The sequence below is a fragment of the Phycodurus eques genome, chromosome 7, assembly GCF_024500275.1.
Source record: "Phycodurus eques isolate BA_2022a chromosome 7, UOR_Pequ_1.1, whole genome shotgun sequence".
Lineage (NCBI taxonomy): Eukaryota > Metazoa > Chordata > Actinopteri > Syngnathiformes > Syngnathidae > Phycodurus > Phycodurus eques.
In genome coordinates, this window is record NC_084531.1 from 5503680 (window position 1) to 5516230 (window position 12551).

At 39.9% G+C, this 12551-nt stretch overlaps 1 protein-coding gene across 1 annotated transcript; it reads left to right on the forward strand.

The window, feature by feature from the left end:
• The first annotated feature begins 1324 nt into the window (after window positions 1-1324).
• On the forward strand, window positions 1325-12329 carry serpine2 (serpin peptidase inhibitor, clade E (nexin, plasminogen activator inhibitor type 1), member 2). The gene is made up of 9 exons (XM_061682436.1): window positions 1325-1544; window positions 4168-4446; window positions 4551-4778; window positions 7495-7692; window positions 10236-10434; window positions 10534-10631; window positions 11057-11143; window positions 11237-11320; window positions 11873-12329. The coding sequence occupies exons 2-9, from the start codon at window positions 4185-4187 to the stop codon at window positions 11908-11910; spliced, it is 1194 nt and encodes a 397-aa protein (XP_061538420.1). The 5' UTR covers window positions 1325-1544; window positions 4168-4184; the 3' UTR covers window positions 11911-12329.
• The last annotated feature ends 222 nt before the right edge of the window (window positions 12330-12551 follow it).

Sequence of the window (12551 nt, forward strand, 5' to 3'; positions counted from 1 at the left end):
AAAGCACAAGGAGAACAAGAAAATGCAGCATTACGAGTGAATGCTTCCAAAAAAGATTTGGGCTTTTAGCTCCATGTGCAGATCTGATTTCATATTGCACAAGTTCAGTCTTGTTAGATTATCATGAAACTAAAATGTTTTCTTTGTAAAACAGGGGCATGATGATAGCTTCAGTGAGATGTTTTAAAGAGCATCAGTCACATCAGTTCTTTTCGGAAATGTGGGATTTAAGCAGCATGTTGCAAGTCTGTCATTCGAGTTCACGGCTGAGTTCCGGCAATATGCCCTTGAAACAGACACTGACAAAATACCCTGACCACTTCCTCCATTACTGTTTATTTTCACAACAGTCACATCTCATGATCCCAGCTGTACATGCAAACCCTATTGCATAACCATACACCCTCAAGGACCACCCAACACCACCACATCGAATCCAGTATATTGTAATATAGTACTGTATTGGCTGAGTTAGGCCTGTTCACAGTTATTTATGAAGACATTAAAATATGACAATTATAATAGCATGTCAACGTTGACAGAATACCACAATTTAAACACTGCCCAGCTACACACGATGCTGTGTTTTGGATTGAGGATATAAATCATTCAATCTTGGAAAAAGTAATATTTATGAAACAAGAAATTTATGTCATGGAGCCAGTGCTGTAAATTTAATAGACACCCCAAGCACTTCATGGAGATTTGTTTTCCATTCCGAGGGCCATGCAATTCCAATCCTGTTGTAAATTTTAACTTTAAAAGTGGCTGTCTAGTTCAAGTTGAATACAATTCCTCTGCTGTTTTACTTCTACTCTGCAACTTCTATTTTGTTCTTATTTTATTAAAGCAAAAAATGGGCGCGATCAATATACATACGTTTCTTTTGTGGTATTGATTTGCCTTTTATTTCGTATTATTTAATATTAAGTATTGGCAGAAGTTTATTTTGTAATCGTGGATGTAATGAATTCAATCTTAGAAAGATTGTTATTTTTTAAACAAGCTGTATATGTCCTAGACTAGAGCATGTGCACATGCATTTAGGAGATACTCGAACGATTTTGGGGTGATGTCCCCCCCGACCCGCCCATTTCCTTATTTTGAAAAACAAATTAGATGTGTTTTTCCGTCCTTGTTGTAAATGTTCATTTTAAAGGCGTCAGATTCAAGTTAAGCAGAATTTCTCTGTTGTTCTACTCTTCAAATCAATGTTTCCTTTTACTGGCAACACATATGCTAACTGTTTAGTGGTAAATAGTCGTGTTTTATTTTGAAGAATTAACGGAAGTCAATGTAACGTGTACTGTGTGTTCTCTAAACGTTCATACTGACGTTTGGTTTGGAGGAGGAGTTGAGTCCGTTAAAAGTCGTATTAAAACGGCGTTGTGCAGTTTCGACTCGATCCTTCCTGGAATGAAGAACATTTTAAATTTACTTCTCACACGTGTATGTGATATTTTGTTTGGTCGCCCGTCAGACGTTGAGAATTTGGCGGAGAAAGTTCTAGTTTCACCTGTGGTGCAAGAGGAGCACGCGTCACAGTAAGTGAAGGCCGTTTTTATATATATATTTTTTTTATTCTAAAAGCTTACACCTGTGGAAGCATTCAGTTTACACCGTTTGAAGCATTCACTTTCATTGCGCGTTTACCACGTTAGTAAATAGCAGACGAAACTGCAATACTGTCAGTTCGACCCGTGAATTCGAAACAGTTCAACAATAATTGAGTTTACTTTCGTTCGACTTTTAAGTTTTAAATTACCTGATGTGAGTTGGTGTTCATGAAAAATCGTTTTATATTGTCTTGGTGGCATATAACATCAAACAATATTAAAGAGGTGTAGTTATTTACTTGTATCCTCAAACCGTAAAATATTTGACTTTCTGCCTCTGAATCTGCCCACCTGCCTTCCCGAGAACCTTTATCGCATCCGCTTTCCTGGCTTCTCGAGGACCCAAATGAGTGGACTCAAAAAGATGAATAGAGTTTTAAAAGTCCCCATGCCTATTCAAAATGAAATGGAAATGGACTGAAATCGAAAGAGCCTGCATTAAAGCACTTTGGGTGGTCGGCGTTTTGATTTTCAACTTTGCAGCAAATTAATTTGTTAGCAAAAAAAAAAACTTTTTTTATGTGTGTGTATACACCGGCTGAAATGGGTGTTTCATACGTCACCATTTTTCTCACTATATATATATATATATATATATATATACATGTATACATATATACATACACACACATATATATATAGATAGATATATATATACATGTATACATATATACATACACACACATATATATATAGATAGATAGATAGATAGAGAAAAACTGAAATATCACAGCCATAGGTTTTCAGACACTTTGCTATGACACATATATTTAACTCTGGTACTGTCCATTTCTTCTGATCATCCTTGAGATTGTTCTACACCATCATTTGAGTCCAGGTGTGTTTGACTATACTGATTGGACTTGATTAGGAAAGCCACACACCTGTCTATATAAGACCGTGCACCTCACAGTGCATGTCAGAGCAAATAAGAATCATGAGTTCAAAGAAACTGCCTGAAGACATCAGAGACAGAATTGTGCAAGGCACAGATCTGGTCAAGGTTACAAAAAAAATTCTGCTGCTCTTAAGAGCACAGTGGCCTCCATAACCCTTAAATGGAAGATGTTGGGGACGACCAGAACCCTCCCTAGAACTGGCCATCCGGCCAAACTGAGCATTTGGGGGAGAAGAGCCTTGGTGAGAGAGGTAAAGAGGAACTCAAAGATCACTGTGGCTGAGCTCCAGAGATGCAGTTGGGAGATGGGAGAAAGTTCTAGAAAGTGAACCATCACTGCAGCCCTCCACCAGTCAGGGCATTATGGCAGAGTGGCCCTACGGAAGCCTCTCCTCAGTGCAAGACACAAAGACTGCATGGAGTTTGCTAAACAATACCTGAAGGACTCCAAGATGGTGAGAAATAAGACTACAATCGAAGGAAATATGAATGCGGCCAAGTACAGGGATATCCTGAACGAAAACCTTCTCCAGAGCGCTCAGGACCTCAGACTGGGCCGAAGGTTCTCCTTCCAACAAGACAATGACCTGAAGCACACAGCTAAAATAACGTAGTGGCTTCAGAACAACTCCGTGACTATTCTTGAATGGCCCAGCCAGAGCCCTGAATTAAACCCAATTGAGCATCTCTGGAGAGACCTGAAAATGGCTGTCCACCAACATTCACCATCCAATCTGACAGAACGAGAGAGGATCTGCAAGGAGTAATGGCAGAGATCCCCAAATCCAGGTGTGAAAAACTTGTTGCATCAATAATTCTGGCTGTATTAGCTCAAAAGGTTGCTTCTACGAAATACTGAGCAAAGTGTCGGAATACTTATGGCTGTGTGATATTTCAGTTTTTCTTTAAATCTGCAAAAAAATCTAAATTTTATTTTTTCTGTAACTATGGGGTGCTGTGTGTACATTTGATGAGGAAAAAAATTTACTTATTTGAATGATAAATGATCAAATGGCTACAATATAACAGAGTGGAAAATTTAAGGGGGTCTGAATACTTTACGTACCCACTGTGTGTGTGTATTTTATTTATATTTGTGATTGTGAATGCCGTTATTAATGGAACGCAATTGTTCCAAAATAAACGTTCAAACATACCGTTATTAAAAATTCAATTATAGCACATTTTGTACGAAAAAGTGAAATGCAACGGGAACTGTACTTAGGCAGTGAGCCTTTTGTATCGTGCCAGTGGGAGCCCAGGTACCACTAGTGGTACTAGTACCATACTTTGAGAATCACTGCTCTAAATGACAATATAAAAAAAAAAAAAACACATAATGATAAACATGCCAAAACCAGAGAAACTGATCATTTTGCGGCATAGAACATAGATCATGAATGGAATTGTTCAATGAACCAGTTTGAGTAGGACTTCGTATTCTCTGAATAAGTTAGTGGTAGTTGGTAAGGGCCTGGCTACAGCACTCCATTTAAGGTTATGTCATCGAAAGATCACGAGCAAAATGGTTATTGTGGTTCACTATCCTGCATCAAAAATAAAAGGCATAATCTGCCTTGCCTCTCCCAGATCTATTTTGAATGTCTCCATGCTGCTCATGTGTTGCTGTACCACGTATGTGATTCTGTCAAGGTGCTGTTAAAGTCAAAATGAGGTACCTGGTCTTGCTGGTTCTGTATGCTCTGGTGACCCTGTGCTGCCATACAAGTGCACTGTCCCAAACACCATCTTACGGCGAACGGGGATCAGATCTTGGTATTCAGGTGTTTCAGCAAGTCGTCCGCTCCAAGCCCCTGGAAAATGTGGTCCTTTCACCCCATGGAGTGGCCTCTGTCCTTGGCATGCTGATACCAGGATGTCATGGGGAAACCCGCAAGCAAGTCCTCAGTTCTCTCCGATACAAGAAAAATGGTGGGAATATGTGAAGTCTGTAATAATTTATAAACTAAGTTGTGAGAAAGGCTTGTAAAATTGTGTTCAGGACAAATTGATTTCCACTTTCTTGATTGACACAGGACCTTACAGAATGTTAAAAAAGTTGCACAAGACCTTGACCGCTAAGTCCAACCAGGATGTTGTTCTCATTGCCAACGGCATCTTCAGCCAAGAGGGCTTCCCCATGCAGAAGAGCTTTGTCGACGCCAACAAGGCAAACTTCCAGGCTGAGAGCAGGAGCATGGATTTCAGTGACCCCCAACGGGCAGCAGATAAGATCAATACCTGGGTCAGCAACAAAACCAGAGGTTGGTCATGTTATGAACTGTAGAAGTCAGATGTGCTTTTTAAAATGAGATGTACTATATCATGCTAATTTAAACCAGTTCCCAGGTATTTTAATAACATGTCTGTGACATGCTTGTCAAAGTCTCCCTAAGATAAAGAATTACAGTACACCTTCAACCCCCCCATTTCATGCCTTGATGAAATTAACCCATTTTTAGGGGCCAGTCTCATCTGATGCAAGTGAGCGACTGTAAACCCTGCCCCATATACTGAGAGTCTAACCTTTGTTTACATGACAACCAGGGGTACCACCTGAGCATTGGACGAGAGTTGCTTCTACTTTTGGTAGCAGGGACGAGTATTTTTTTTTGGGTGCCCATAAAGACACAAGGCCTTTTTACTTTGGGAGGCAACCCTTTAATACACTACCCTGGGCATGCAGTATGCAGCACATGGGCACGTCTCCAAACACAAATACCCTCAACAACTTCAGTGGGCAGCCAAGTATGTGCCGGTTATCAGACACTAACACTAATCTGTAAAATAAAACTCTGGGCATTGTACGTAGGGTGGTGGTAGTCCAAAATCCGGCCGTCGCTTGAAATTGACAGCCTAGCTAATCATGGGTGGAGAAACACCGTGTGGGAACAGTTATAGTGGGAGGAAAAAGTATGTGAACCCTTTTGGAATTTCTTACATTTCTGTATAAACATAAATTGGTCATAAAATGTAGTCTGATCTTCATCTAAAACACAAGAATAAACAGTTTGCTAGAAGTAATACCACACAATTGTATTTATTTTCATTCATTTATTTATTTTTAATGGAGAATAATGTACACATTCTCAGGACAGTGAGGGGGGGGAAAAAGTAAACCCTTGGATTTCAAAACTGGTTGAACCGCCATGGCAGCAATAACCTGAAACAAACATTTCCTGTAGTTGCAGATCAGATGTGCACAATGATCAGGATGAATTTTGGACCATTCCTCTTTACAAAACGTTTGCATTTCAGCAAGATTCCCTGGATATCTGGCATGAATAGCTACACTGAGGTCGTGCCACAGCATCTTTGACTGGACCACTCCAGAAAAACATATTTTCTTCTTCTGTTGTTGATTTGCGTCTGTGTTTTGGTCATTGTCCAGTTGCAATACCGTCCTCTTTTGAGCTTCAACTGTTGGAAAGATGGCCTCAAGTTCTTCTGCAAAATATCTTGATAAACATGGAAAGCACGCCCATGCCATGATGCTCCCTCCACCATGCTTTACACTTGAGATAAGATTTTGATGTACGTGTGCTATACCATTTTTCCTCCACACATGGTGTGTGCTCCTCCCAAACAATTCAACTTTGGTTTCATCTGTCCACAGAATATTTTGCATGTAGTGCTGTGGAACACTAAAGGGCTCTTTAGAAAACTTAAAATGTGCAGCACTGGTTGTTTTTTCACCTCAGTGAGCATTCAGCACTGTGCTCTTGCGGTCATCTTTACATGATGGCTACTACTAAGAAGAGATGCAACAGGGCTGAACTTTCTCATTTATAGACAATTTGTCTAACTGTAAAATGTTCAATATCAACTTTTATAGATACTTTTGTAACTTTTTCCAGCTCTATACAAGGCAACACTTCTTAATCATATGTATTCTGAGAGCTCTTTAGAGCGAGGCATGGTACACATCAATCAATGCTTGATGGGAGACAATGGTAACCTGGCGTGTGTTCTCTAGTGGCCAAAGTTGCTTTAAGACGCAGCTTCAATCTTGTCTCATTGGTTGGCTCACATGTGACTTGGTGAATCTGTAGCCTAGAGGTTCACTTACTTTTACCTCCCTGTCCTGTGAATATTTACATTTTCAATACAAAGATATGTTAAATTGTTTGTGTGGTATTAGTTTAAGCAGTTTGTTTATTAGACTGGATTTTATTGACCAATTTATGAAGTAATATAGGAAATTCCAAAAGTATATATATATATATATATATATATATATATATATATATATTTTTTTTTTTTTTTTGTTGTTGTTGGATTTATCTCACCAAACATTATAATGAATAAACACAAAAGGAATGAAGACGTTGGTCATTTTACTCATGAGGAGGGCGCATGGGAGATTGTTCAGGTTACAGCCTCTCAACACGCTCTAAACAATCTCTCCCGTCGCTCCTGCATTTATTTGAAAATAGGGAGGTTTCTAAGTTTACAAGACATAACGTACTAAGCTACAAGACACAACACACTAAGGGTAGGGTTTCAAGGTGAAAACATGGCACCTGCCACGTCCTTCTCTCAGATGATTCCTGCTGAGTCATCTTCTTGAAGGCGAGACATCTTTCTTTCTAAACATTGTCCATAATACTAATGCAAGCTAAGCAAATAAATGATAACTTCTACAATATATCTAACAATATTATATTATATATATTGCTTTATGTAAATTAGCCCACTGTTGCCTAACAGTGGGACTGATGTGCAGAATGACTTTTTGACACATTTTTAGAAATAGGCACATGACAGAAAATTGTTTGGGTTGTTTAAGTTTACATTTGATGGGTGGCAAGCACTTTAGAGGCCAAACTATTTGAAGACAAGCAATAAAAATATTTTTTTCCATGATTTATCATCCCCTTCAATATGTAGATTTTGTTTGGAAAGTTTTTTTTTTTTTTCTTTCCCTCTTTCCCCCACGCAGTTGATCTGACAATCCTCTCATGTTAAATATTCATCCAGGTCACATCACAAGCCTGATCAATGCAGATATGCTGGCTTCTGCCCTGGCCCGCTTGGTCATTATTAACTCAATCTACTTCAAAGGCTTATGGAAGTCCCGCTTCCAGCCTGAAAACACCAAGCTGAGGCCCTTCACTGGGGGCGATGGCAATGTATTTAAAGTTCCTATGATGTCCCAGCTATCAGTCTTCAACATAGGTAAGTCATAGTGAGCGTTTTTTCTAATCACTAAATCACATTTGTGATACTGCATCGACTTGTCAATAAGAGGCATCATTTACAACTGGAGTCAGCAATCTATTGAATTTGCTGCGGCTGTGTTCAATAATATGAAAGTCATTTGATGAAATAACCATGTTATATTTTAGTTTTTAAAGATTTTTAAAACAAATAACAGGGATTTTATTCATTTTTTTAAATACAGCAATCTGATCAACAAGGACTCATTGGCATTCAGCTGGAACAAATGCTTTTAGTGCTCTTTCCCACTTTAATTTTAATGTTCTGTTGAAACTCTCTTCAGGGAATTTCCATTCTCTACAGGCACATCTTGTTTTTGAGATATTCAAACTAGGGCACAACGATGTGGCCCAAAACCAGTATCTCTATTTGTGGGCAATGTCGCGATGCATGTATATCTCTATATTCTGATTTTGTACCTCTGTCATATTGGAATGAAAGTGTAGGGTACACCTTTTTTATAACCACTAGGTGGTGGTGGCATTTTGTAATGAAAGTGTACAGCTTTTTCATAACCACTAGATGGCGGCATACATTTATAAAATGTGAGTTTTTTTTTTTTTTTTGCCGAATACCCATGTATAATGCGCGCTATTGACTTTTGACAATTTTTTTTGGAGAGGGGAAAATGCGCGTTATACATGAAAAATTACAGTAGTCATTTTATGTATCTCACGTGCAACAACCCGCGATATATCAAGTCTATTCGATACAGCCCTCACCCCTAATCTAAACCACCACCAATTACTACAGTTTAAAGGATGCTTTCCTGGGGGTGGGGCATGTGGGGTGGGGCCCCCACTGTGTGGCCAGTTGTCGAGGTGCCTCGGTGGGGCTGGCCGACCGCCCTGGGTCCCTCAGTGTGGGACGTGTCCCGTTCGCCAGGCTGCTCTCGGGTGGATCCCTGGGACTGATCCCGTCTCTCGATTGATTGGGTGGGGTCCTCAACCGCCACGGTGCGGCCGCAGCAATTACAGGACACTTCAGTCAGTCTTTGTGTATGTAAAACGGTGTCAAATAACTTGCATGTATCCGCAGGAACACACCCCTATGACTCTTTCACTGGGTGTAGGGGTCACGCACTTACTGCGACAAATAACTCATAAACATGCAAATCGTTTGTGTATCCCCTCACTTATACACTTGTCCTGTAGACTTTTATAATTTACATAATTAATGCAACCAAACTTCAGTTGTACAGCCGGGTTCACAACCCTGGTCCTGCATGCTTCTTCTCCTGTCCTTGTCGTGTTCTATCTTGTCCTGTCCTTCCCTCACAAGGTGTAGCACTACAGCCCCATGCAACACTCATATTTGTTTCATTGTTGTAGATAATGTAATGGTTTACTTCTCTCATCCTGTTTACAATTGGTGCTTTGTCGTTGTTTCCCTCTCCCTTCTAGAAACTTTGTTCTGTTCGACTGATCAAGTCCGACTCTCAATAAACCTCAATTATAATATCACAGCGGAAGGTTAAAAACTCCACTGTGACACAGTAAAACTGTTCCGGCATAAAGGATACAGATGTTCCATTCTGCCTGACCTAACAGCCAAACAGGACAGAAATATCACAGGTTTAGAGTAATTGACAGTCACAGCTCATACTCTTGTTGACTGAGCAAGTCACCAGTTGTGTTTCACATTCCAACACAGAACCTGGGCCACAGTTGCTCCTTCATCTTCTTGAGATCCAGACTGATTGCAATCAAGTTGATTCATACTTAGTTTGGGCCTATACTGCCTCTTTGTTGCTAAAGATTCTGACACTTGCACAATGTTTCGGTGCCATTCATGCTGTAAAATTAGCATGGAGCAATCTAATAATTCCCCCGATAAGAGTTTAACCTACCTCTAATGCTCCCTTTTGACGATGCGACCAACTTCTGGCCAAATCCTGTATGCGTTCTACAGGAATTCCCCATCATTCCTGCACCTTTCCAAACCCATGTCTGTAGCTGTCTAGCTAGCCTACCTTCTGGTTAAGCCAAGATAAAAAAATAAAATAAAATATATATATATATATATATTGACTGATCAGTCAGTCAGATTTCCTGTTTTTTCTTTCTTCTCCACCAGTTTCTGCTAGTATCTGAATGTCTGACAGAATGTCTGCCTTGAAACCATGCTGATGCAGGATTTAGAACAAGTCAAACTTGTATAAATGTAAAGCTGCTGTCTACAACAACCTATCTAACCTTCTATCCTCATTCACAGATGTAACAAACTCCAAATTATGCCAGGTGTTTATCAATTCAGCCATCCCTTAATCTTCTGTACTGCTTAACCTCACTCGGGTTGAATCAATGTATTTTCTGTGAAAGATTACTGAATATAATGCACTCTGAAAAAGTCTTCAATCAAATTAGCTCCAAAATTCCAAAGCTTCTCCTGCACCAATATTTGATCACATTTTGTTCATGCATACTATTGTTTTTCGATGCATTGTGCGTTGATGTGTAATTAAAGCATAATACATTTTCTAATAAACTTTCTTCCACCAGGCATGGCCACCACTTCTCACGGGGTTAAATATAAGGTGATTGAGCTGCCCTATCATGGTAACACAATCAGCATGCTGATTGTTCTACCTACCGAAGAGGATGCACCTCTGTCCCACGTCATCCCACATATTAACACCGCCACAGTGCAGAGTTGGCGCAAACTGATGCACATGCGGAAAGTGCACCTACTCCTCCCCAGGTAAGATACACAATTATGGTACACTGAAACTGCAGTTCCATCTTGCGCAACTGAATGTGACAATTAACAATGTGTGAATGCTTGCGTATGTCTCTCTAGGTTTGCTGCTGATGTTGAGGTAGATTTAAAGGACCCCCTGTCAGCGCTGGGTATCACAGATATGTTCAGTCAGGACAAAGCTGACTTTAAGCACCTGAGTGAGTTAAAGTATAGTCAGTCCCTTTCCAAGTATAACGTGATGTCTTATGTACAGCAGATTTAATACGACATGAGCAAGGCTTGAAAATATGAAGGGAATGTTGGCTGTTTACTGCTGAGAGCCGGTCTGACCAATGTAATATGTCTAGATATCGAGTGTGAAAGTCAAACAAATCACTTCCCCTTTCAATGTATTGAAGGCACTTAAGTGCATTAGTGCCACCCTGTGGTGTAAAGTATTAAGAGATGGGACGGGAGTCTTGCGCTATACATTTCTTTAAAATTTAAACTTACATTTTCCCTTCATGTTGTTCTTAACTAAAAATTTACAAATTACATTTCGTAAATTACAGGAGCCTGTGTGTAGAGCATTTTAGTGAGTAAGTAATTAGTGAGTGAAAATGTGCGTGTTCTACCTTTTTAGGCTCAGAGCCTGTGTATGTCTCCAAGGCCCTCCAGAAAGCCAAAATTGTGGTAAATGAAGATGGAACAAAGGCAGCAGCTGCCACTGGTGAGTGTTTTGATTAAACGATGCATTTACTTGATAAAGATGCTCTACTGAACATTGACTTCTAATACTTTTTTTTTTCTTTCTCATGTTCAGCTGCAATTTTGATGGCTCGTTCCTCTCCTCCTTGGGTTTCAGTGGACAGACCTTTCCTCTTCCTCATTCGGCATAACACATCTGGTACTAAATCTTTATCTTCATCTGTTAATCCCCCTGTAGATACATTGCAATATAAGTGCTCATTGGGATTATAAGGAAAATTCACATGTACAGGTACATCTCAATAAATTAGAGTATAAAACTCTTCCTACATAATACTGCCGCGGCACAGAGGGCGACTGGTTAGTGCGTCTGCCTCACAGTTCTGGGGACCGGGATTCAATCCCCGCCCCGCCTGTGTGGAGTTTGCATGTTCTCCCCGTGCCTGCGTGGGTTTTCTCCGGGCGCTCCAGTTTCCTCCCACATCCCAAAAACATGCATTGTAGGTTCATTGAAGACTCTAAATTGCCCGTAGGTGTGAGTGTGAATGGTTGTTTGTTTATATGTGCCCTGTGATTGGCTGGCAACCAGTTCGGGGTGTACCCCGCCTCCTGCCCGAAGATAGCTGGGATAGGCTCCAGCACTTCCGCGACCCTTGTGAGGATAAGCGTCTCAGAAAATGGATGGATACATAATACCACCCTTGTCACTCTACCGCAGGAAATATTGATGTTCCCCTGCCTTTGTCCTCAGGTACACTCCTCTTTATGGGCCAAATCAACCAGCCCTGAAGCAGATGTCCACTGTGCCCCCCCCCCCCAGTGGTATCGTGGATGCACAGGAATTGCTTGTTTGCTTGCATGAAACTGGTGTAGATATGTTTTATTGCCTTTATTTTAGTCATATTCAGAAATGCATATGCCTTCAGTTTTGTCTGCTTTTTTCTTATTTTTTTTACGAATTGAATTTGTTTTTAATAGACTTTGAATGTCATTTTTGTATTTTATTAACTCTGTTTACTAAATGTTTACTAATCATTTGTATTGTTTTTTCCATTTCAATTATCACTCCAGTTGTTCTTAAGTTATGGCGCTGCATGTCCAATCTTGAGGTCTTGCACACAACTGTTTTAATAAGATTTTCCTTCATGGAGGAAGGTTTCTTTTGTAATTCTTGCATCATTTGAGAGCAATAAATACTCATAAACTCAGCTAACTGATCTTTTTAATTTGACACATTTTTGACAGTTAACCTGCTGGGAAAGTGGGAGCCATCCTTTTGTATGTGAATGTTAGACATGTTCAGTTTTAATTCCCTAATTCGGATTATTATTTTACATATTGTAATCTCCAGACAAGTTCCAAATTGTCGATCAGCGGTCCAATCCTTCTTGCCATATTAGCCACCTGATGTCAATCATGTTGGATTTCTT